At 42.6% G+C, this 27,760-nt stretch overlaps 1 protein-coding gene across 5 annotated transcripts in view; it reads right to left on the bottom strand.

Moving 5' to 3' along the window:
• Positions 1-27,760, bottom strand: part of BTRC (beta-transducin repeat containing E3 ubiquitin protein ligase) — a 249,597-nt gene that overhangs the window by 70,367 nt on the left and 151,470 nt on the right. For all 5 annotated transcript variants that reach the window (XM_069753745.1, XM_069753746.1, XM_069753748.1 and 2 more), the window contains 2 exons: positions 17,490-17,721; positions 6,733-6,919 (listed from right to left, as the gene is read on the bottom strand). In XM_069753745.1, the coding sequence (XP_069609846.1) occupies positions 6,733-6,919; positions 17,490-17,721 (419 nt within the window). The remainder of the gene's footprint in view (positions 1-6,732; positions 6,920-17,489; positions 17,722-27,760) is intronic.

Genomic DNA, 27,760 nt, shown 5'->3' with positions numbered 1-27,760 from the left:
TATTTAAATAATTATAAAATACGGCTTGAGTACCCCTCAATTTTTGACAACCAGCCTTGCTGAAACGGACAGGTGAGGGTTGCAGCCCTTAGCTGTGAGTTTTATCAAAAATACAGAGGAACCCAAATGTTTTTTTAAATTATCTTTTTACAGCGCCTGCTGATGAATACTCCCATCAGCTGCCGCCTGCTGTTACAGTCATTAGTGGCAGCAGGCGTAGGCGGATGGGAGCAGTAGTCCCATCAGCTGACGCCAAAGACCAAATTAAACTGGCTCCCCATTCCCCAAAGACTCCAGTTCAAAACCCTAACCATGGCATACAAGTCCATCCACAACCTGTGTCCTCCATACATCTGTGACTTCGTCTCCCGGTACTTACCTGCACGCAACCTCCGATCCTCACAAGATCTTCTATATTCCCCTCTTATCTCCTCTTCCCACAATCACATATAAGATTTCTCCAGCGCATCCCCCCTACTCTGGAACTCTCTACCCCATCACATCAGACTCTCGCCTACCATAGAAACCTTCAAAAAGAACCTGAAGACCTACCTCTTCCGACAAGCCTACAACCTGCAGTAACCACCGATCGACCAATCCGCTGCATGACCAGCTCTACCCTCATCTACTGTATCCTCAACCATCCCTTGTAGATTGTGAGCCCTCGCGGGCAGGGTCCTCTCTCCTCATATACCGGTCATGACTTGTATGGATTAAGATTATTGTACTTGTTTTTTATTATGTATACCTCTCCTCACATGTAAAGTGCTATGGAATAAATGGCGCTATAATAATAAATAATAATATCTCCGATCACAGCTGCGGGCTCACGCTGTCATTTAACAGCTTGGGAACCGCAGCTGTCTAACTGGCGGTGATGATGTTACCTCTGATCAGAAGCAGTGTTCGAGTGCTGCCATGCGCATGACAGCGCAACAAACAACCGATGTTCAGGGGGGCCAAACCCGAACAGTAACAAACTTCCTGGTGAAATCCGTGTTCAGGTCCATGCCCGAACAGGAGATGTTCGGTACGGACGCCGAGCTTTACTGTTCGGGTTCGCCCATCTCAAATGCTAAAGAAGCTTTCACTCGTTTTACAAGCGTGGCTTATGAAAGTGCATCTCCAGTACTCGGCACTAGTGTTGAGCGATACCGTCCGATACTTGAAAGTATCGGTATCGGATAGTATCGGCCGATACCCGAAAAATATCGGATATCGCCGATACCGATATCCGATACCAATACAAGTCAATGGGACATCAAGTATCGGAAGGTATTCTCATGGTTCCCAGGGTCTGAAGGAGAGGAAACTCTCCTTCAGGCCCTGGGATCCATAGGGAGGTGTAAAATAAAGAATAAAAATAAAAAATATTGATATATTTACCTCTCCGGCGGCCCCTGAACTCAGCGCGGGTAACTGGCAGGCTTCCTTGTTCAAAATCAGCGCTTTTAGGACCTGAGAATCACGTCCCGGCTTCTGATTGGTCGCGGGCCGCCCATGTGACCGCCACGCGACCAATCACAAGCCGCGACGTCACCGCAAGCTATTAGCGCGCTCATTTTTGAAAAATGAGCGCGTTAATGACTTTCAAAGACGTAGCGGCTTGTGATTGGTCGCGGCCACGCGACCAATCACAAGCCGCGACGTCACCGCAAGCTATTAACGCGCTCATTTTTAAAAATGAGCGCGTTAATGGCTTTCAAAGACGTAGCGGGTTGTGATTGGTCGCGGCCGCGACCAATCACAAGCCGTGACGTCACCGCAAGCTATTAACGCGCTCATTTTTAAAAATGAGCGCGTTAATGGCTTTCAAAGACGTAGCGGGTTGTGATTGGTCGCGGCCACGCGACCAATCACAAGCCGCGACGTCACCGCAAGCTATTGACGCGCTCATTTTTAAAAATGAGCGCGTTAATGGCTTTGAAAGACATAGCGGCTTGTGATTGGTCGCGTGGCCGCGACCAATCACAAGCCGCGACGTCACCGCAAGCTATTGACGCGCTCATTTTTAAAAATGAGCGCGTTAATGGCTTTGAAAGACATAGCGGCTTGTGATTGGTCGCGTGGCCGCGACCAATCACAAGCCGCGACGTCACCGCAAGCTATTGACGCGCTCATTTTTAAAAATGAGCGCGTTAATGGCTTTGAAAGACATAGCGGCTTGTGATTGGTCGCGTGGCCGCGACCAATCACAAGCCGCGACGTCACCGCAAGCTATTGACGCGCTCATTTTTAAAAATGAGCGCGTTAATGGCTTTCAAAGCCGCGACCAATCACAACCCGCTACGTCTTTGAAAGCCATTAACGCGCTCATTTTTCAAAAATGAGCGCGCTAATAGCTTGCGGTGACGTCGCGGCTTGTGATTGGTCGCGTGGCGGTCACATGGGCGGCCCGCGACCAATCAGAAGCCGGGACGTGATTCTCAGGTCCTAAAAGCGCTGATTTTGAACAACGAAGCCTGCCGGTTACCCGCGGACTCACCAGGGGCCGCCGGAGAGGTAAATATATCAATATTTTTTATTTTAATTCTTTATTTTACACATCTCTATGTATCCGATACCGATACCCGATACCACAAAAGTATCGGATCTCGGTATCGGAATTCCGATACCGCAAGTATCGGCCGATACCCGATACTTGCGGTATCGGAATGCTCAACACTACTCGGCACCCTAACCGGTCGTGTTTTCAGGCTGGGTTTTCAAGCAATAGCTGTTGCATGTGTCCAAAAACACAGAGGCAAAGCGGTGGCCAATGGCCTCCTGATTTTAAAAGGTAAAACCTTAACCTCCAGAGTCATGAGGCTACTGATCAGCGTATATAGGTGAAGTTTCTGTCGCAGTGTGACGTACCAGCCTTAAAATTCCCTTAGCACTTTTCAGATCATTTTTAGCAGCGCATTCGGCATTGGTACAGGTGTTCCCGGTGTGAGGACATCTGCAGGAAACTTAGGATGACCAGAACTGAGATGTACTGCTTTGTGGAATCAACAAAACAGAATGATAACAGGACACGTTGACATTTTGGAATGGCCATAGACATGCATCCGGGAAACATCCCATCCACTAACATTAGCAGAGTGTTATCGCTAAATATGTTTGATATTTTACGTTCCTTTTCCTTAGGCGGCTCTTAGGTGAAAAATATGGAAGATTATTGGATTAGAAACTCAGGAAAAAAAAATAATGGCTTAATGCAAATTCTCTCATTCATATTTACAGAGGCCATTCTAAAAAGCTGACTGCTTTGTGGTTCCAGGAGACAGGTAATAGGGCTCGATGGGCTCGTAAGACAGAGAAGAAACAGTTTAACTCTGGCAGATTCAGGAACACTATTCTCTGTTCTAAAAGAGTAGATGTTAATACTCCTAAAGGACATTAGGATTCCGGTTTAAAGCAATGCATTTATAAAGTAGAAATATGGCACATGGTAACTAGCAGACAAAGATTACATCGGATCGTCTCATCCGTTACGTGCACATATTGTTCTCAGTACCTGATGATACATTTCAAGCGGCAGCGCAAGGGATGAATTTGTTTGGGCTAACGCTAGAACTGAAAAATATAGAGGAAGCGCCAACTCCTTTTATATCCTCGATTTGCTGGAATATCGTAAAGCTTACAAAGCTCCAAAACGTCGAGGAAATATTTATGTAACCATTTTTTATGTTTTTCCATCAAATCCAAAATGGATCTGACTACAATTGGTTTGTTTGTGATCTGTCACCATTGAGATACACAGGTTAGCATAAAACCTGTAGATCAAAAATTGTAGGGGATTTGGAAGGGGAATAAAAACCACTATGGAAGCATTGGGTGCAGATATGAAACATCTAGGAATATAAAGGGGTATTGCAGGATTAACCAAAAAATGTATATACAGCTCTTGCAAAAATCAAGAGACCACTGCAAAATGTTCAGTTTGTCTGATCTTTCTCTTTATAGGTATGTTTTTGAGTAAAATGTAAATTGTTCTTTTATTCTATAAACTTCTGACAACATGTTCCCGAATTTCCAAGCAATAAATTTTGCATTTTTGTTCTGAAAAGGAGAAATGGTCAAAATAAAAAAACAAACGAACAGTGCTTTCAGACCTCAAATAATGCAAAGAAAACAAGGTCCTAATCATTTAGAAAAAAACAAACTAATGTTTTAACTCAGGAAGAGTTCAGAAATCAATATCTTGTGGAATAACCATGATTGTTAATCACAGCTTTCATGCGTCTTGGCATGCTTTCCACCAGTCTTTCACACTGCTTCTGGTGCAAAAATGTAAGCAGTTCTCCTTTGTTTGATGGCTTGTGACTATCCATCATCCTCTTGGTTACATTCCAGAGGTTTTCAATGGGGTTCAGGTCTGGAGATTGGGCTGCCCATGACAGGGTTTTGATGTGGTGGTCTCAATTTTTTGCCAGAGCTGTATATTTTCTTCTAAGTACTGGGGGAAAAAATAAATTATATATACACACATATACATATGCAGTTGAAACCTGAAGTTTACATATACACAATATAAAAAGACACATATGAATGTTTTGCTCAACATCTGGCATGAAAACAGAATAAACCTTTCCTGTTTTAGGTCAATTAGGATTACCATAATTATTAATATTTGCCAAATGCAAGAATAATGAGAGAGAGAATATTTTAAGGTATTTTTATTACTTACTGCAAAGTCAAAAGTTTATGTACACTAAGATTGCTATGCCTTTAAACAATTCTGGACTGCCAATATCATGTGTTTGGAGACGTCTGACGTGTTTTTTTTGGCAACACCTGAGTTAATGAGAGCCACACCTGTTGATGTATTTTAATGCACACCTGAAACACACTGCTTCTTTGTGTAGCATCATGGGAAAGTCTAAAGAAATCAGCCAAGATATCAGGAAGAGAATTGTGGACTTGCACAAGTCTGGCTTATCTTTGGGTACAATTTCAAGATACATGAAGGTGCCGCATTCATCTGTACAAACAATTATACGCAAGTACAAACAAGGTGGAAATGTCCAGCCATCATAGAGCTCAGGAAGGAGATGGGTTCTGTGTCCCAGAGATGAACATGCTTTGGTCCGACATATGCATATCAACCCAAGGACAAAAGCAAAAGACCTTGTGAAGCTGGTAAGATTGTGTCAATATCCATAGTGAAATGAGTACTGTATCAATATGGGCTGAAAGGACACTCTGCCAGGAAGAAGCTATTACTTCAAAAGAAACACTAAAAAGACAGATTAATGTTTGCAAATGCACACAGGAACAAAGACCTTAATTTTGGATATATCCTGTGGTCTGAGGAGACTAAAATTGAACTTTCTGGGCATAATGGCCATAGTTACATTTGCATGAAAAAGGGAGAAGATTGGAAGCCTAAGAACACCATCCCAACTGTGAAACACGGGGGTGGCAGCATCATGTTGTGGAGTTGTTTTGCTGCAGGAGGGACTGGTGCACATCACAAAATAGATGGCATCATGAGAAAAGATTATGTGACAATACTGAAACAACATCTCAAGACATCAGCCAGGAAGTTAAAGCTTGGGAGAAATGGGTCTTCCAAATGGACAATGACCCGAAGCATACTGCCAAAATGGTAACAAAGTGGTTTAAGGATACCAAAGTCAATGTTTTGGAGCGGCCATCACAAAGACCTGATCTCAACCCAATGAGCAAGGAGACCTACAAACCTGGATCAGTTCCACCAGTTTTGTGAGGAGGAATGGGCTCAAATTCCAACCAACTGTTGTGAGAAGCTTGTGGAAGGAGATCCCAAAAGTTTGACCCAAGTCATTCAGTTTAAGGGCAACGGTACCAAATACTAATGAAACGTATGGAAACTTTTTGACTCAGCAGCGAGTACTAAAAATGCCTTAAAACATTCTCTCTCTCATTATTCTGGCATTTAGCAAATAATAATTATGGTAATCCTAATTGACCTAAAACAGGAAAGGTTTATTCTGATTTCATGTCATATATTGAGAAAAACATGCAGATGTGCCTTTTATATAGTGTATGTAAACTTCTGGTTTCAACTGTACATACATACATAATGTTTCGCAAAAATGTTACAATAATTAGGCCACAATACTGGCATACTCAAAAAGTGCACCAAGAAGGGGGGTAGTAGAATGGAGATGCATCAAATTTTCCACCTTTGGTTTTTAAGAAGTTGCAATTGATGAATTGGGTCAAAACATCTGTAATCACTAAACTATGGCCATAAAGTGGAGAATTGGAAAAAAAAAATAAGGGAACAGGTGAACCCTTATAAAATAGACTTAAACACAACACATGATAAAAAACAGGCACAGAGGCAGTGATGAATCAGGATAGACACACACATCAGATCAAGCCTGTATTACTGGGAGAGACAATCCTATAAAAGAAAAATATGAAACTTGGATCATGCTGTCAATTGCACATCAGGGAGATGTAAAATAAATGAGGGAATAAAAATTGCAGACAAACTTACTAATTAAAGGTTACCTATCAACAAACAAAAAATAAATGGTATTTTCGAGCAACCACTATGGTAAACCGCATTTTAAACATTTGCAGGTGTGTAATTGGAAGTGCAGCTGCAGGGAGAATATAGTTCTATTCTCCCTGCAGCTGCTTGTTTACAGTCTTGATGCCACCACAATGACTGGAAGCATTCAGTGCTCACTACACATGGCTATAATCACACGTGGAGCATCACATTCTCAGACTGAGGAACAGGGTAATCCTTACCATCCTCTTCTCTCGGCCAGTCCCCTCCACAAGGAGTCTGTTCGTACCATTCTTTCGATGAGTTTTTTCCACAACATACCATCTGATGTGACTCGGTACCACTCCTTACAGACAAGCTCTGCAGAACACAACGACCGGGCATCCAGGTAGGACAAGATATTTTCTGCTATATGATCAAGTCCACGAGCTGCAATTAAGAAACAGACAACATGAAATTAAAAGTAGCACCAGCAGAGCAAAATACAGAAAGACGTCAGGCTATACCAAAAAAATGAAAATGAAGAATGAACAGGCAGCATTTATTAGGAAATGGATAACAGGACAAGTTCTTTTTAATAATATAAAAAACATAAATTATTAAAGTTTAAATCCCCCCCAGCAAGCAAAAAAAATTAACAGATTGATAATCACACCAACTAACTAACATGGTAAATACCCTAAATATATTAAAAAAAAAAAGTAAAAAAAAAAAAAAGCCATAATTACTGCTTTTCAGTCACGTCTTGTAAAGAAAAACAAAATTAAAAAAATGTTCTGAGAATTACTTTCCACATTTTTACACTATATCCAAATGAAATTATATCATTATAAACTACAACTCGTCTCCCAAAAATACAAATATGGCGACAATAAAAAAAAAAAAAAAAAAAAGATGAAAAATCAGCAGTGCTTGCAAACCTGCTCAACTTTTTAGGTAGTGTGAAGCATACATGGATAACAAAATATGATCAATTAGTTACTGTACTACTACTCCAAGGCTCGATAATGGGGGTCGCCGAACAGAGATTAAAGTTGAAGTGTGATCAGTATCAATAATCCCTGATGATCGGCTATTGATGATGAAAACTAAAAAAAAAAAAAAAATGACTGCTGTGGTTACTGTTTGGAAGATGTAGTCTTACATTTCATTCATATGATGGGCAAGGTTTGCAAGAGAGTCCTGGGAGAAAGATCCCCCATAATAATGTTGTCAATATGCCTAAGCCTATGTTCACATGTAGGTTTCCATTCTTTACACCCATAAAAACAGACTGTTTCTCTCCTATGTGTCATGCTTTTTGTCTTGGTTTTGAATCAGCTCTGCTCCCCCCATTTAATCTTAAAAATTGACGTTAGGCCGCACTTATTTGGATCATTTAAAAATGGTTGAAAAACAGATGAAAAAAATAATGTCTTCCTTTTTTTTTTTCAACTCCCAAAGATCTCCATAGACTTTAACCGGACCAGTTAAAACAAAAAAAAAGAAATATAGGGGAAAAAAAAACTGTTTGAATGGTTCCATTGAAGTCAATGGGCCAGTGTGCTGTCAGCCTTGACAAAAAAAAAGCTGTGTGAACATAATTGCTGGATCTATGAAGGATATCCCACGAGTCAGACTGATTTCTTCGGGAAGAACTTAACCAAGTCAACACTGTTACCAAAACAAATTCCGACATCCATCCTGAAGTCAACAGCACCAAGGTCATATATGAGACTGCCAAGTGTAGACATGAACCTGCTAAAAATGAAGTCCCACGAGAATACACCGTGCAGCCTAAAACCTGTACCTCTGAGATCTACCTGTACCTGTACCTCCGAGATCTACATCCATAAATACTGGGTTTACCACATCCATCATCTGAACTACTGCATCTTGTCAAATCCAATGGGATGTCGATTCCATGGCAGACAGACTTGCATTAAAATAATAATTCTGCACTTATTTTTTCTTCTAATTTTAAGTTGTGCCTCTATTAGCGCTCCTGGAAATATAGGACTCCATTACTAACTGCTTGTAACCATTCCTCTTGCCAATAGAGTGTCCTTCCATAGTCAGAGCTGACAATATTAATATGTGTAGGAATAGACCCCAATGACAAGAAGAATGGGATTACCCAGTACGCCATTCATTCAAGCATTTCCAGGAGGAATAGTAGAGAAACGGCACAACGGAAAGTTCTAAAAAGCGTTATTCAGAATTGCTATTTGATGGGGAATGTAAAGCTACATTAAAACAAAGTCTTCATTAAAGAGGTTGTGCCATTTTGGTAAGATATCATATATTCACAGGGAAAAATGCAGATTGATCAGGGTCTGACTGCTGGGACCTCTGCTGATCCCAAAAACGGGACGAAGGCATGCCTTGCAAAAACGTTATAGTCTATGGGACTGTGAGAGATGACTGTTCCATTATAGAGCCCCCTTCTCTGGATCTGTGGGGGTCAATCAGTAAGTCAGTCTGAAAAGAACTTGGACATCACCTTTAAGTTTCCCTTCTCCAGTCAGTTATTATATTGGGGTGACCTTAATGGAATCCCCATCATTGAGAATACAAGAGAATTCAGTGTGCGAGAAGGAAATAATATTAAGAATAATAATAATCTTTTTATTTATATAGCGCCAACATATTCCGCAGCGCTTTACAGTTTGCGCACATTATCACTGTGGTCCCCGTTGGGGCTCACAATCTAAATTCCCTATCAGTATGTGTTTGGAATGTGGGAGGAAACCGGAGAACCCGGAGGAAACCCACGCAAACATGGGGAGAACATACAAACTCCTGGTAGATGTTGTCCTTGGTGGGATTTGAACCCAGGACTCCAGCGCTGCAAGGCTGCTGTGCTAACCACTAAGCCACCGAGCTGCCCGGTGTTACTTTTTGGTCCCAGAAAATATGCAGTCCATACAGATGTCAGGATAATTATCCAGGCATGAGTCTGATCAGAGCCTCCAATATAAGCCGAGTCTAAGTCCTGTCCTGCCGTATGGGATCATTCACAAAATTTTATCTTAAATCAATACACCGAAAAGCCGCACTAAAAACAAAATCGAGAAGCTTAAGCGCCTGATTAATGTCCTTCCATTTATATTAGCGGATTTATATCTGCGCACAGTAAGGCGGTTTTATATACTCTTTAGAAGAGACGGTCAAGGCTATTAAAGTTCTTAACCACCCACTCAAGCCTAATCTTCACCCAGATCTCCCAGGAACAGACGCCTATAAACCAAGATCGTTGCTCTCACAACCTCTTCTCGGGAGGAAGGAGGTGAAGGGGAGTCGAAAACAAAATAAATAAGACCTGGCAGGAGGTTATTTTTGTACATGTCACATTTTAGTAGCATGATCAGTATGTTATGAGCTTTCTCAGAAGGGAGGCGGAAGTGGCTACCATAAAACTCAGATTCTTCTCATCACTATAAGGCGTTGTTAACCATTCGTGCAGTCTCACGGCAGGGCCGATCAGGTGATTATCACGGACACTGCACACTGTATATTTACTAGCACATTTTGAAGTTCATCCAATGCACATAATCTTTCCCTTTAATCAATTTCATCTCAGCAATTTACTCAAACCAATTGTTTGGCTACGGCCATGCCTGACCAGGGTTTTACGAGGTTAGTTAGCAAATCGCTTTGCACAGAATGTTAAAGCAAGTCATACTAGATGAGGGCGACCCTTCGGGATGACATGTGCTGTATGAATAGGATGAGGACTTCCGATATGTACTGTCATGGAAAAGCATGAGACTACTGACTAGTTATTTGTCAGAAGGGTTGTCCCAGTCTAGCAAGTTATTAGTAGAGAGACCGTCGCATAAAATTAGACTCCATAAACTTTTTGCTTTTCAAAAATTGCACACGGTATATTAAATTCAGATTATACAGCAAACAGCACCTTACTTGCTATTCATTCATTCTACATTGAATCGTGCATTCATTTATCACATTATCGTCTACCCAATAGGCGATAACTTGCTGATCATTGGGACCCCCGCCAATTATAAGATCAGAGGTCTAAGGTGCCCTGTTTGTATGGAGCAATGGTCGCACATGTACACCACCATTCACAGTCAAGTACAGCGTGCTGCCATCGTCATCAATCCAATAGATAATGAATGGCGAGGTGGGACACATGTGGCCATCGCTCCAGTCAAACAGTACAACTTTAGACCCTGGTTCTTGAGGCCGGTGGGTAGGACTCTCGGTGAGTCAAGAGATATTTTCCAGCAACATAGGAGAGGATTCTTTACTGTTAGGGCAGTGAGAATCTGGAATTGCTTGCCTGAGGAGGTGGTGATGGCGAACTCAGTCGAGGGGTTCAAGAGAGGCCTAGATGTCTTCCTGGAGCAGAACAATATTGTATCTTACAGTTATTAGGTTCTTTGGAAGGATGCAGATCTGGGGATTTATTCTGACGGAACATAGGCTGAACTGTTTTTTTTCGGCCTTGCTAACTATGTTACTATCCTGGCTACACGATTGCAGTCGGATAGGTTTTTCCTTTAAAGCGCTCCGGTGTCAGAGAAAACATAGTATGAAGATCCAGAGACCAGTGGTAGAGAGGATGCCAGTGTGGCGCCAATTCTGGCCGGCTTCTCCCTGCACCACTCTAGGTGATTGATCGGTCTCTCCCTATATACACATATGGTAGAGACCGGTCAGTCAGCTAGAGCGGTGCGCACCAGACTTATCTCTTCTATCCCTTTACTCCCCAGCCAGATCTTTAAAACTCTGTTTTCTCTGAAACACCAGAGCATTTCAAAAGGAGAGCAAACCTGGATGAAATCCTGCAACCATATCATGCTCCATGCTGCCTGTGGTTTGGGCAGCATGAAACGAATGACAAGATGTCAGTGACGATCTACCCCAGACTACAGCTAGCAAAGATTTCACTTGTGGCACACTGACGTATATTTTAGTTTACGGGATCTCTCCTTGCTGTAATTCTACCGTTGTCTGAGAGGATTCATTAGTGGGTTTAACTGACCATACTATTGCTGATTTCATTGCATGCAGACGACCCAAGACGTGCCGAATTTATTAGCCTCTTACTGAACAATGCAGATTTTGCTCTAGTGGGAAGACATTTAAGGCTTACATCCAGAACACCCGTCCTGATAAATTGCCCCCAATGGTTTAAAAAAATATTATCCTCGTACAGAGAAAGTCTGGACATGGGAAGAGGAGTCCACTAGGCAGAAATCTGTGGCTTCTCCCACCAATCTCTAATAGACAGATCTCCCTCTATTTCTGTATATGTAGAGATCAAGCCAAGCCAGAGGAGAAGTCAGAAAGAAGCCAAACCCAGGGAACGCTTAGGCTGTGTGCACACGTTCAGGATTTTTTCGTGGTTTTTCGCTATAAAAACGCGATAAAACCACGAAAAAAACGCGTACATTAAGCATTCTATTATTAGAATGCAATCCGCATTTTTTGTGCACATGTTGCAAAGAGTACACTCACTCATCACTAATGAGGACACTCCAACATTGAATCATTATACCCAAGAAAAAGAAAAAATGGAGTTCAAGTCCAAATGGATTAAAAAGGTATACATTTATTACAAAAATTAACACATTATTCTCAAGTAGTGAGCAAAAAAATAGGTAAACTAGCTACCTTACCCATTTTCTGGTTTTGTCTGGCTCACCACCGTGCAGCCCCAATGCGCGTTTCGCATTGGCTTCGTCAGGGGGCGTTTCCAGGGCATGGGAGGTCATTGTAAGATTTCTACACCAGCTACATCTACCAGCGCTTCTGGTTCTCTTTCCTGTTTCATTACAAGGCACTATGCACTTTATTTTATGATGTGTGGGGTAATCTCTGGTTGACCCACAGGTCATTTTCTATCTGTTTTCCTCACTGAACTTATAATAGTCATCAGTATTTTACCTTTTTTTTTTGCTCACTACTTGTGAATAATGTGTTAATTTTTGTAATAAACTTATACTTTTTTAATCCATTTGGACTTGAACTCCATTTTTTCTTGGGTATAAAGCTTTTCTGTTTAGTAGTCCTGGCCCTATATCACGGTATCAGCACGATGCACGCATCCTACTGGGCTAGGTCTACTAGTCAGAACAGGAGCCGGGAACGTCGGCAGGTAGGAGGAGGTTCACAAGGCTCTGGTCCGGCAGACAAATAACTAACATGGCCATTGGATCGGAGTCCTGTAAATCTTTTTTCTTAACCCTGCTGTTGTCTTCGGTCAAAAACGACCGACCTTGAACTTCAATATTCTTTAAAATATTCAAGATGCGGCTCTGAAACCCGTGGCCGACCGACCCATCCTCATTTAAGTCAATCAACCACAAGTTTCAGAACCGCATCTTGAACACCCCAAAAAATACCAAAGTTCAAAATCGGTCTCCCCAGACCGAAGACAACAGCAGGGTTAATTCTAACAGGAACATTTTATAATAAATCTCCTCCTGGATGGAGGGGTGGACAGGGTAGAGTGCGAAGAAAGAAACTGAGCTCCTGGTCTTCTCGACTGGAGCATTTCTCGTTCTGTCTCTGCAGCGGACCCTCTTGAATAACAACACTTGTTATAGATAATCAACTACATCATAAAACATATGATTGACATGTCGGCATCCCAAGAGGTTCTGGGCAGCTGAAAAGCTTTATTGCATCTGTTTTTGTAACGTACAAGTGGCGGTCCCAAAGGGCTTAAGTCATTAAATCTCACCAGCCCAGAGGGACAACTGGCCCCTAGCCACCCACCCCAGCTGACATCCGACTGTGCATGTAAACGCCATTAAATCTTAATATCTCCCTGTGAGTCTTTGCTTCTGTTGTAACAAACCTGCTTGGGTTTAACCATCTGCTGCCCAGAAATGAAGCCGTCGCTTTAAATGTTTGAGTAAATTTGGCAGTGAAACAAATGTCATAATTTAATCGTCGGCGGTATAGACGTCCATCGTGTGACTACCGTAGGTTTTTATCTGCCGAGAAACCATACAGTTTACGGTATAGCTTGTCTACTTCTCACATGATAATCGGGACTGGTAAAGAAAAGACAGAAAATAAATTTTTACATGGAGTTAAAATAAGAAAAGAAAAAAGCGCTAATGTCAGACTTTTCTGTATATACTTAAAAGGGGGTTCAAATACATTGTAGGATCTGTAAAACAAGAAATTAGAAAAATAAAAAAAACACAATATAGTAGAGTGTATTTATCATTGCCAATAACAATGAGAATTCCGTCCAAACATTTGATGCAAAGATAATGAACTTTTTATTGTGTAATATAGCCACTATTAACGTTTCGGCCTCTGTTGGCCGAATACGCATGATATGTGTCATTTACAAGAGTTCATATGACAATTTTCATAAACTTTAGAGAAAGAACAAATGAACGCGCCATAAAGAGAATGAAGCATTAGCCTACAGTAGATTAGTCATACATGATCACCAGATCAATAGAGCACAAAGTCAATTAAGAGAGCTAGAAGATCACAACAGTCATCACATTGGGGTATGGACACAGGAACTAAATATATGGGAAAAAACGAAACAAAGGATTTTACCATGACACTGCTAAGTGTGGACAACATGGCTGTGGTAACTGCGAATTAAATATACACACTATGTGTTAGGACGCTCCTTACAATAGTAATAGATTATTCGATAGCTTGTAAAATTGCATATCACTCACTTACCAGGAAAGTAGGTCTGCAATCTAAACACGGAGAATGGCGCTAGGGAAAAGCACAACTGTGCTACTGGAGTGGCGCTAACCTAGTTTAGCATGTAGCGTGCTTAAATAGGGAATCGCTTGTGCACTAACTATACGGGACTTCTTGGTGGTGATGTACTTCCGGTTGTTGCACGTCACGTGTTACCGTCATGTAGGCGTCACTGGTAGGGACTTGTGAATTGATGTGTGTCGCCTCCATGCGCCATATTGGTGCGGAACCGAAAGATATAGGCGTGTCTATAGCTCAAAACTTAAAGGGAACCTGTCAGCAGGATTGTGCACACTAACCTACACACAGTGTCAGGTCGGCGCCGTTGTACTGATTACAATGATAGCTTGGTTGATGAAATCCGTCTTGTGGTTCTTGTTTAATCTGTATTTGTAGTTTTCAGTTAATGATGATGACTGTTGAGATCTTCTAACTCTCTTATATAGCACTATCTGACTTTGTGCAGTATTGATCTGGTGATCATGTATGACTAATCTACTGTAGGCTAATACTCCATGCTCTTTATGGCGCATTCATTTGTTATTTCTCTAAAGTTTATGAAAAAGGTCATATGAACTCTTGTCAATATGATCTTGTTATATGACAAACGATCGCAAATGACGTATCAGTGGTACAATGTCTCACTTTTCTTGTTGCCCATTACTGTCGTGGTATCATGACTAACAACAGTTATTTGCCAAAAACACTTTGGTTTTTGCCTTAGGCTACTTTCACAATCCGTTGATTTTTGAGAATGCAGGATCCTGCATTTTACCATAGACTTGAATTAGCGATGGATGTCCATCCGTTTTATCCATCGTGCACTGGATCCGTCAGAAAATAGCGGTCCGTCGTGCGGAGAAAACGTTCAGAGGAACTTTTTTTTCGGCACGTCGGAAAATCGATCCGTCGCTGACCGTCACACACAGGAATCGGGCGATGTATCACGTTTTTCCCCTCTGAGCATGCCCGGAAGGATTTTCAAGTCCGGGAAAAAGAGTCAGTCTCTCTCTTTCTCTCTCTCTCGTCCCCGGACATAGGATTCCCGGCAATTTCTGCATTGACATTGTGGCAACAGCACAAACGACGCATCCGTCATTACACTGGATGCGTCACACACGTTTTTCACAATTTTCCTAACGTCCGTTGACACGTCATTTTACTGCACAACGACGTACAGCAGACGACGCAAGTGTGAAAGAAGCCTTAGTGCAATATCTTTAAGGCGTATTAATAAACGGATGAAGTTTTATATCCAAACGGCTGGATACATTCGTTTCATTTGTCTTTATCAGACTCATATCCAGAACAAGAGTAGTAACCACTAGGGACGAGCGAATAGCTTCTGACAACGCCTTATTCGAATAGCTATAGCGCTTACCAAATATCTGCATCGACAATCCGGCTTCCTGGACTCTCCTGATAATCAGCTGCTCGGCTCCACAGCTGCAAGTGTCACAGCTGTATGATAGTCACAACACATGCATGGAGAACCCAACACACAGGCTATCCATGCATGGAGAACCCAACACACAGGCTATCCATGCATGGAGAACCCAACACACAGGCTATCCATGCATGGAGAACCCAACACACAGGCTATCCATGCATGGAGAACCCAACACATAGGCTATCCATGCATGGAGAACCCAACATACAGGCTATCCATGCAAGGAGAACCCAACACACAGGCTATCCATGCATGGAGAACCCAACACAAAGGTTATCCATGCATGGAGAACCCAAAACACAAGCTATCCATGCATGGAGAACCCAAAACACAGGCTATCCATGCAAGGAGAACACAACACACAGGCTATCCATGCATGAAGAACCCAACACACAGGCTGTCCATGCATGGAGAACCCAACACACAGGCTATCCATGCATGGAGAACCCAACACACAGGCTATCCATGCATGGAGAACCCAACACACAGGCTATCCATGCATGAAGAACCCAACACACTGGCTGTCCATGCATGGAGAACCCAACACAGGCAATCCATGCATGGAGAACCCAACACACAGGCTATCCATGCATGAAGAACCCAACACACAGGCTGTCCATGCATGGAGAACCCAACACACAGGCTATCCATGCATGGAGAACCCAACACACAGGCTATCCATGCATGTGTTGTGACTGTCACACACCACAACACATGCAGCTGTGGAGCCGAGCAGCTGATTAGCCAGAGCTCCAGGTATCCAGGTTACAGAGGCAGATATTCGGTAAGCGCTATAGACATTCGGATAAGGAGTTACCCAAAGCTATTCGCTCGTCCTTAGTATTCACCCATGGAGATTTAGGAATTACCTGATATTACCTCGACCTACTACCATAACAGATCGGATAGTGGACGGAGGGCAATGGGAGAGTGAAGTAACCTGCAGATATGGGGTTAAATCTACAGGTTAATAGTGGTCTGAGGCTGCCCGACCCTGACGGACTGGCTACTGGAAGGAAATGAACTTTACTCCTCCCTGGCATCCTCAGGCTTTCAGTCACAGGGGTGGTGCCAGCACGGCTTCGGTCACCGCTCAGTGCATAGTGAGCAGTGGCTCTAACTGCACCCCCGGCACTGACAGCAGCCGAACATTAGAGCCGGCTGTCAGTCAATGCTGGGGGCGTGGTCACAGCCGCTGCGCACTATGATTACTAAAGCCATGCCGGCGCCACCCCTGTGACAGAAAGCCTGAGGATGCAGGGAGGAATTAAGTTCATTTCCTTCCGGCAGCAGGGGTCTAAGTGTAGGCTCCAGACAGCTTCAGAACACCATTAACCTGCAGATTAACCCCATATTTGCAGGTTCATAGCATTTTTTAACATGACGGCTTCCCTTTATCAGGATGCCGAAAGTATCAAATGGCTTAATCAATCCTGCTGAGATTTGGGAAACCAAAATTAGAATTAATTTGACAAGAGAATCTTCCATTTTGCACGGCAAAAGCTCACACATTCACGTGTACGGGAGACAGCTTGCAGTACCATTCGCAGCCATTATAGCATGCATGGAGCTGTAACACTTCCAAAGCGCCACTCACTCAACTGATCAGTCAGGTTAACGAGGTGCTGAACCTGCTGCTGAGCGCACAGCACAAGCAGAAAAGTGATCTGTACAAAGGAGTATGAGCTTACTGAGATAACCAAGTATGAGAGCTATATTTCAGGACTTTTTAGTTCGAGAAAATAAAATCTATAGATAAAAAGCTGATATCACAGGTAATTTTCCGACAACAGACTCCTTGTATCAGCAGGTGGTGGTATGAAAGCCTTGATGTGAACGGGCCAAATACCGTACCTGGAAGTGCAGTGATGAAATCCCTTTGTAGCATTGGCTTTAGGTAGGTATTGATGTGGCCATGTTGGTAGTGACACATTCGAGAGATCAGGTGCTCGACAAACTCGACCTGGTCGCACTCCGACCACTGCTCAAAGTACTTGACACAGAGCTCTCTTTCCTTCTCGTAGTTTGCGGACAGCTTCCTCTGCTTGGGCACAATCATGCTGGAAGTGCCATTGGCAAGTTTCGTCTGCGGAAAAAGAAATAAATATCAAAAATAAATAATTAAAAGGAAAATAAAAGCAATGGTACATGACACACAAGTCGGGCACACATAAATCCAGGAAATACATCTGTTACACAACAGGGGAAGGAAAAAAACAAAAAAACAACCGTATAAATTGGCTGACAGAGAGTATCTATTTGCCTCTGTCAGCCAGAAAACAGACGAACATCCTTGCAAGGAACTAGGAAAGGACATTACCACCGATGCTGGAAGTGCACATAAAATACCAGGGACTGTTAAATGGGAACCCAGAGTGACACTTTAATGTACTCAAATGAATTTCATGTTCTTCCACGGAGAGACTCGCAAAGAATTCAGCACCGGGCTATGAATATGTTTCGGTAGGAGGCTGGTGCACATGGAGACAAAAGGTCAGATTGGAGCAGCGACAGCGCCTGGGTCCCAAACGTTGATGTTTCTATACAGATCTCTGTGGAAACTAGCAAAAAAGACAACCATATCCAGATACTTTGCCATTTAACTTTTTGGAGCTCGACAGTTTTTTTTTTTTCCTTTTAGGGAATAGGGTGAAGAGGGAGCCGTAGACAGTCGCTCGTTAAGGAGAGCAACTATGTACTGACTCTTACTAGAAATGGCCCATGGGAAAAGCATGCAAATTAGCTCTCTGCAGGAAGGAAAACATGCCACCTCACTGATTTAGAGAAATCCTGGTAGATGCAACTACCTTTATGGCTGCATTCATACATCCGTGGGACAGGTCTTTGCGTCGTCAGGTTGTTTTTCCTTTCGCACACTGACCCATAGAGTTTCACTGCACCATACACACATCAGTTTTAAACTAGGATATGTGCCTCCAGTCTGTAAAAAAAAGTTTTCCCACGCACAAAATTAATTTTGTGGTACGTGTTATGATCAGACCATGTTCCTGCACGGTCGGACACGGCCATTACACAGTACACAGCAGGAGCACATTTATAAGATTATCTCGGCACATGAATATTTTTTTTTTTAACACATCTAATTGTAGAAATTATTATTATTCCAAGATTTATTCAATAAAATGAACTCTCTGGGAAATTCCCATTAGGACACAGAGTGTGTCCTATTCTTGTACAAAGAGCATAATATAAAAGGTGCTCTTAATTTAGGCAAATTAAAGATAAAAAAAAAAAAAAAAAGAAAAATTATAAACTGATATTATATTACATAAATGGAAAATCTCCTCTCCATGAGTTCAATAAAATATGACATCTCAGTTTCTAATATATGTCACATAAATTAGATTTTTTTTCTCCTCCAGGAATGATTTTTCACGCTCAGTTTATCGGTAAAATCTGTATTCGGTGAAGACAGATCTTCCCATTCCTGATAGAAGACAGTTGGTGCTCACAAGATTCAATGGAGATGGAAGAGCTAGATTATACTGCAAGTGCCACAGAACATTCTAAGAAATGACATTTAATATCTCAATAATGGGAAAGTTTCTATTCACTGAACACAGATTTTACCCATTAATTGAAAAATTTAGAAAATAAAGTATTAGTCCAGAAGGAGAAAAGCCGATTTCTCTGATAAGATAAATAACAAAAGTTTCTTATTTTCTATTAATTTATGGGGAAAGGGGAAAATTCTCATCTAAATCTTTAAATCACTTCTATTAACCAAGTGGCATAAATATTTCTGATCGCTTGGGCTACAATAAGAGAGAATCTGTCCCCCATACTACGCTCTTTAAAGGGATGAAGAAAGATCGGACAATCAGGTCCCATCTATAAACAAGTTCCAATTTCATCCCAATCCTTAAAGTTTTTATATTTTTCTATTGTTAAAAATGTTAACAGCAATAAATTGGTATTTTTTATTATTTCACTTTACAGTGATTTATTTCTATGCCGGCAGTGTAGCGGTTTGACAGGTAAAAAGACGCCATAATGTATTATTTTTTCGCAGAGAGGAGTAGGCACCATTTAACTGGTAAAGCAGGTCAGCGAGTTCGATGGCGGTGGGAAATGCTTCAGAGAGTTTTAGTGATGATACCAATCTAGGATGTTAATGACAGTAGTGTTAGAGAATAGATTTTACGATCTAACTTTCAATTACAGATACAGTAGCTGGCGCAGCAAATTAAAGCTTACAGTATACACACACACCGTGTAGACACTAATCACAATATGAGTAATAGGTTTTCAGCGATGGCTCCAAAAATACCTTTGAAGGGTTTATTCCTTATCTGATCTTCAAAAGTTTCAAAGATGGACTAAAGAAGAGAGTATTGATGAAGTGCAATAAAGCATAAAAGCTCCATTATCTAGGGCACTTTTACGCATGGTTGCTCTACTTTTCAGAGCCGGTAGTAGGTTCCACGTTCCACTAATGTCCTCCATGGGGAGACCTGAAATGTGTTGGCTTTACAACTTACCCATGAGAATAATCTGCTCAATAAAACATCTATCCCAGTGCTGTTTATCTTCCAAAAACCTGCTATCAAATCGCCTCCAAGACTTCTCCCGAATATCCCCCATCCTCTGGAACTCTCTGCCCCAACACGTCCGACTATCAACCACAGTCGGATCCTTCAGACGGAACCTGAAAACTCATCTCTTCAGGAAAGCCTACAGCCTGCACTGACACCGCTGCTGCCTCATCACCAACGAAGCTACCGCCTCACCAACACCGGAGCTACCGCCTCACCAACACCGGAGCTACCGCCTCACCAACACCGGAGCTCCTGCAACCCTCAACCTACTGTCTCCTTCCCCATAATCCTGTAGAATGTAAGCCCGCAAGGGCAGGGTCCTCGCCCCTCTGTATCAGTCCGTCATTGTTAGTTTGTTTACTGTATGTGATATTTGTAACTTGTATGTAACCCCTTCTCATGTACAGCACCATGGAATCAATGGTGCTATATAAATAAATAATAATAATAATAATATTGGTTGACCTGAAAATTTCAGACAACACCTGTGTGAAAACAGTAGAGAATTTGACCTGATTTTATACTTCTGGACTTCTGTGTGTTCCACAGTAAAGGGTCAAGGCTAATCTGAGACCATTCTGTAGATGGGATGCGACATCAAGCTAGAAGTGTTTGTTTTGGTCAAGTTTAATCTCCAGTCCTTTAAATCTCACATAAAAGTGATCGTACATATCAGATATTAGTAGGTTGATAGTTGAACAATCATTTTGATGATGTAGCCATACAGATTTAGTCCATATTGGCGGCTAGGTCAGACCCTGCAAATATGTTTTTTGGAGGCCAAGCTAATGAAGATAAGCTGTATCCTTATTAAATATGAAAATGGAGACATGAAACTTCTCATTTATCTTTCAGCATGTGCAGGTTATTTTCCAGAACCAAACAGAACCAATCAAGTGGGTTACTCCAAAGTTGTTTGTCCCGCTCTCTGCATACTGGGATCCCACAATCCAGACAATTGGGACCAACTTGGGTAGAAAGGCATTAGGAGCATATTTGACACCAACCCATATTTCATAAAATCAGCAGACTGTGGCTGCCAACTCGCTTACTAAATAAAAGGGCTACCCCATATTGGTGGTCAGTACTCTAAGGTCTTCCATATACATTACAGTACTGACAAGTTCGGGCCTCAGTGTAACGTGTATGGAGGTGCCAGCCAACTGATGGTCGGGAGAGAGAGATCGCTCATGTCCAATTTCAGGAGAGAGCGAGAGAGAGAGAGAGAGCGAGAGAGAGAGGGAGGGGGAGAGAGAGATGGAGAGAAAAAACGGAAAATGTGCATGATTTCAATGGAGAACCGGATCAGGAGGTCGGATTCATCGTTTCACATCTCCGTTTCATACGTTTCGTCGCCGGACGAAAAAAACGTTCCTCTGGACGTTTTCTCTGTCCGCCAGAACCACTATTTGGACAGATCTGGAAAAAAACGGATGAAACGTCTGGCCATCAGGCGACATTCGGCGATAATACAACTCTAAGAGCAAAAAACAGATCCGACATAAAAAAAAACGGATACTTTTTTTCAAAACTTGCCGGATTGTGCCTGAAACAAAAAACCTGATGTGTGAAAGTAGCCTGATATTTAGATATTTTCCAAGCGAAGGTCACCCAAGTCTTCTGGGAATGTTCTTAAAGAAAGAATGGAGGATCTTTGTAAAAGGAATGTTAAATATTTACTCAGCGGCTCCCAAGGAGATAAGGAGAGATTCAAGAGGGCAATTGCCTCCAGGCTCTTATGTGTATGGAGAAGTGGAAAATGTAATCATGAGCACTACTAGAGAAGGGGTGCTAAGGACAGGTTCCCATACCATATAGATTAATAGTAAGAGACCTAGCACTCAACCTTAGGTAAGATGCAGCAGGAAAAATTTATTGCAGTAAATGCCGGTCTGAAGAGTGCATTGCGGTCTCGCTACATCATCATCTCGCAAGATCGCAGCATGGACCGGTTACCGGAGCGTTGCGAGCGGGAAAGGCCTGTTGTGGATCCGAGGGGCCGACGGATGGTGAGTATATAACGATTTTTTATTTTATTATTTTTAACATTAGATCTTTTTACTATTGATGCCACATAGGCAGCATCAATATTAAAACGTTGGTCACACAGGGTTAATAGCAGCGTTAACCGAGTGCATTACACCGCGGTCGGTTAACGCTGCCATTAACCCTGTGTGAGCGGTGACGGGAGGGCAGTATGGAGGGGGCACTGACTGCGGGGAGGAAGGAGAGGCCATGTTGCCGCCGGACTGTGCCCGTCGCTGATTGGTAATGGCTCTTTTGCCGCGACCAATCAGCGACTTGGATTTCCATGAAAGACAGAGGCCGTGACCAATGAATATCTGTGACAGACAGACAGACAGAAGTGACCCTTAGACAATTATATAGTAGAAAAGCCGGTAACGGGAATTATAATCGCTGCACGATTCTGTATACAGATAAGAGTGAAGTAAGTGGACTACATATGTAGGTGCCAAGTAGTATAGGAAAGTCTAGGCCACTTACATATATCGAAATTAGTTCAGTGTGGTTGTTGTAGGCAAACCTCCTATGAGCAAAGAGGAAGATTCCTAAGGGGGCAATAAGAAGTGACAACTTATAAAAATAGAAAAAAAGGCCAGGGATATTGAAAGGAGAGATAAATCCGTTACCTGGAGCTGCAGTGCTCTCCGCCGCGGCATCCACCGCTTGTCTGGCCATATAGTGTCAGCGTGCCCATGTAAGAAGGGAAGGGGCGGGACTATAAAGAGATGTGGCCAATAAGATAGCTAAGCTGGTGGCCGGAAGTGGGGAAAAATACAAGCAAAAAAAACTATGCTATGTACTGAACTGAGCTGTATTATGGAGGTGCAGCGGGGATATGTGCGATACGATACCGCGTTCCTAACCCGGGTGGAAGTGGAAATCCGGAGCAGTGATGTAGGAAGCAGGCTGTGAGTGTGTCCATGAAGTCACATGACGATTGTGGGCGGGGTCGAGAAACGTGATCCTGAGACCGAATGGGATTATAATGAAGTGGTATACGAGTGATCCATCCAGGATAGAGCGGTGTAGTGGTAGTCCTATGGACGCTGAAGTGTGGATAGGGATATAGCGCAGAGATCGTGACGTCACTAGTGAAGAGTGGTGGTGGTATTCGCAACAGATATCCAGATCCACAGACATTAGTATAGACGACTCTATAATAGAAAAACCTATATTAGTATATCACATGTACTTAGGGCTTACATCATCATATAATGTATGTGGAAGCGTCACATATAAGATGTCATAAACCACAAAACATACAATGTTAGTAAAAGTCCCATATGACCGTTCCCTATATGAAGAACCCTACTGTCTGTATGTTACAAGAATGACGTCAATTCATATAACCTATTCAGACCCTTGGGGCTCATTGTGTCTAGGGTATGAATACAGTAGGCCTCACATTTTTTTTTTTTTTTAGGAGGAGGACCCTGTTGCCCCCTCGCCGTGGGGGTGGGACATGCTCTATGACCTGGAATCTTAGTTGGGCTATATTGTGGCCCGCCGAAATGAAATGGTGAGGGATGGGAAGGAGAAGATTTTTACACCTTATAGTGGATTTATGCTTAGAAATCCTGTCACGAATAGGTTGCGATGTTTCGCCTATATAGGGAAGGCCGCAAGGGCATTTGATTAGGTACACTATGCACGATGAATCGCAGGTAAAATACTCACAAATATTGAATGGCTTCCCAGAAAAGGGGTGTGTAAATGTATCACCTTTGAGCACGTTGTTGCACTGTATACAATGCAAACATGGAAAGGTGCCTTTCCTTGGGTTCTGTAGGAACCGTTGTTTCGGTATACTAGATTTCGTGCCCATATCTGCTTTCACTAAAGAGTCCTTTAGGTTAGGTGCCCTTTTGAAACATGGAAGGAACGGATTTTGAAATTCCTGGACATCTGGGTAGGCAGTTGATAACAAGTGCCAGTTCTTCCGAATGGACTTATGTAAAATATAGGCAAAAAGGTGAAAGTGGTGCACAAAGGGAATCCGATTCAAGGATTGTTTGGCTGACCGTGTAGGGGCATTATAAGATTCGGTTAGAACCTGTGAGGGGTAACCCCTTTCTTTAAATTTTGTAGTCATCTCATTAAGCCTGTGATGTCGTGTATCTGTATCCGAGACAATACGTCTTACTCTTTGGTACTGAGATTATGGTATTACCCGTTTTGTAGCCGGGGGGGGGAAGAGGGGGGGAGGAGACTGTGGAAATGCAGTATACTATTCCGATCTGTCTCCTTAACATATAGATCGGTAGAGAGGATCCCTCTAGGATCTTTGATCACCACTGTGTCCAAGTAGTTAATACGATAGGGATTATGGCCAATTGTGAATTGTATCATAGTAACATAGTAACATACATAGTAACATAGTTAGTAAGGCCGAAAAAAGACATTTGTCCATCCAGTTCAGCCTATATTCCATCATAATAAATACCCAGATCTACGTCCTTCTACAGAACCTAATAATTGTATGATACAATATTGTTCTGCTCCAGGAAGACATCCAGGCCTCTCTTGAACCCCTCGACTGAGTTCGCCATCACCACCTCCTCAGGCAAGCAATTCCAGATTCTCACTGCCCTAACAGTAAAGAATCCTCTTCTATGTTGGTGGAAAAACCTTCTCTCCTCCAGACGCAAAGAATGCCCCCTTGTGCCCGTCACCTTCCTTGGTATAAACAGATCCTCAGCGAGATATTTGTATTGTCCCCTTATATACTTATACATGGTTATTAGATCGCCCCTCAGTCGTCTTTTTTCTAGACTAAATAATCCTAGAAAAAAGACGACCAAGAGGTATTCAGGAGATTAAAGAACATTGTGAATGTCTCTGAAGAGCCCCTCCATATACAAAAGACATCAATGTAGCGTTTCCATACAATTACATTCTCTCGAAAAAGTGCTTTTTATAAATATTTTCCTCAAAATCTGCCATATAGGCGTTTGCGTACGGGGGCGATACGATGGACCCCATTGTGGTCCCCCGTATCTGCAGGTAAAAATTGTCCTGAAACAAAAAGAAATTTGAGGTAAGTATTAGGCGGAGTATATCTATCCAAAGATCCACCTGGTCTCCATCCATTTCTGTAGACTTAGAAGGTGGGATGTTGAGTTGATTCCCTCATTGTGGGGGATGGTATGTATACCTTGAATGACAGAGAGGAAGGCACCAGTGTCTAGGATGAAGGAGTCAGTTTTTTGAATAATGGGCGTCAAAATTTTTTCTAAAAAGATGGCCAGGGGTGACAGGATGGAGTTAGAAGATGCGAAAATAGGTCTACCAAACAATCCTTGAATCGGATTCCTTTTGTGCACAGCTTTCACCCTTTTGCCTATATTTTACATAAGTCTATTTGGAAGAACTGGCACTTGTTATCAACTGCATACCCAGATGTCCAGGAATTTCAAAATCCGTTCCTTCTACGTTTCAAAAGGGCACCTAACCTAAAGGACTCTTTAGTGAAAGCAGATATGGGCACGAAATCTAGTATACCGAAACAACGGTTCCTACAGAACCCAAGGAAAGGCACTTTTCCATGTTTGCATTGTATACAGTGCAACAACGTGCTCAAAGGTGATACATTTACACACCCCTTTTCTGGGAAGCCATTCAATATTCGTGAGTATTTTACCTGCGAATCATCATACGTAGTGTACCTAATCAAATGCCCTTGCGGCCTTCTCTATATAGGCGAAACATCGCAACCTATTCGTGACAGGATTTATAAGCATAAATCCACTATAAGGTGTAAAAATCTTCTCCTTCCCATCCCTCACCATTTCATTTCGGCGGGCCACAATATAGCCCAACTAAGATTCCAGGTCATAGAGCATGTCCCACCCCCACGGCGAGGGGGCAACAGGGTCCTCCTCCTAAAAAAAAGTGAGGCCTACTGGATTCATACCCTAGACACAATGAGCCCCAAGGGTCTGAATAGGGAATATGAATTGACGTCATTCTTGTAACATACAGACAGTAGGTTTCTTCATATAGGGAACGGTCATATGGGACTTTTACTAACATTGTATGTTTTGTGCCCACACAAGGCCTCCATGTTACTATATGTATAACTTCCTTTTATCATAGGTTAGGTCCTCACGGTGTGGGTATACTTCTGTGGTTTATGACATCTTATATGTGACGCTTCCACATACATTATATGATGATGTAAGCCCTAAGTACATATGATACACTAATAAATGTTTTTCTATTATAGAGTCGTCTATACTAATGTCTGTGGATCTGGATATCTGTTGCGAATACCACCACCACTCTTCACAAGTGACGTCCCGATCTCTACGTTATATCCCTTGTTATGATTAGGCAACTCAGTACCACAGTGAACATAGAGGTCAGAGCACATACAGTGATCTGACAATAATCCAAAAACATAGAACGAGCTCTGAGACGTGGGAACTCTGTTGACCGCAATCCCTAATCCTATCCAACAACACTAGAGGCAGCCGTGGATTGCGCCTAACGCTACCTATGCAACTCTGCACAGCCTGAGAAACTAGCTAGCCTGAAGATAGAAAATAAGCCTACCTTGCCTCAGAGAAATACCCCAAAGGAAAAGGCAGCCCCCCACATATAATGACTGTGAGTAAGATGAAAAGACAAACGTAGAGATGAAATAGATTTAGCAAAGTGAGGCCCGACTTTCTGAACAGAGCGAGAATAGGAAAGGTAACTTTGCGGTCAACCCAAAACCCTAAAAACCACGCAAAGGGGGCAAAAAGACCCTCCGTACCGAACTAACGGCACGGAGGTACACCCTCTGCGTCCCAGAGCTTCCAGCAAACAAATAGATAAGCTGGACAGAAGAAAAGCAAACAAAATAGCAAAAGGAAAACTTAGCTATGCAGAGCAGCAGGCCACAGGAACGATCCAGGAGGAAAACAAGTCCAATACTGGAACATTGACAGGAAGCCAGGATCAAAGCACTAGGTGGAGTTAAGTAGAGCAGCACCTAACGACCTCACCACATCACCTGAGGGAGGAAACTCAGAAGCCGCAGTACCACTTCCCTCCACCAACGGAAGCTTACAGAGAGAATCAGCCAAAGTACCACTTGTGACCACAGGAGGGAGCTCTGCCACAGAATTCACAACAATCCCTATCCACACTTCAGCGTCCATAGGACTACCACTACACAGATCTATCCTGGATGGATCACTCGTATACCACTTCATTATAATCCCATTCAGTCTAAGGATCCCGGTTCTCGACCCCGCCCACAATCGTCATGTGATTCCATGGACACACCCACAGCCCGCTTCCTACATCACCGCTCCGGATTTCCACTTCCACCCGGGTTAGGAACGCGGTATCGTATCGCACATATCCCTGCTGCACCTCCATAATACAGTTCAGTACATAGCATAGTTTTTTATTTCCCCACTTCCGGCCACCAGCCTAGCTATCTTATTGGCCACATCTCTTTATAGTCCCGCCCCTTCCCTTCTTACATGAGCACGCTGACACTATATGGCCAGACAAGCGGGGGATGCGGCGGCGGATGCGGCGGCGGAG

Source organism: Ranitomeya imitator, chromosome 2 (assembly GCF_032444005.1).
Source record: "Ranitomeya imitator isolate aRanImi1 chromosome 2, aRanImi1.pri, whole genome shotgun sequence".
Classification (NCBI taxonomy): Eukaryota; Metazoa; Chordata; class Amphibia; order Anura; family Dendrobatidae; genus Ranitomeya; species Ranitomeya imitator.
This window is presented reverse-complemented; position numbering and strand designations above follow the sequence as displayed.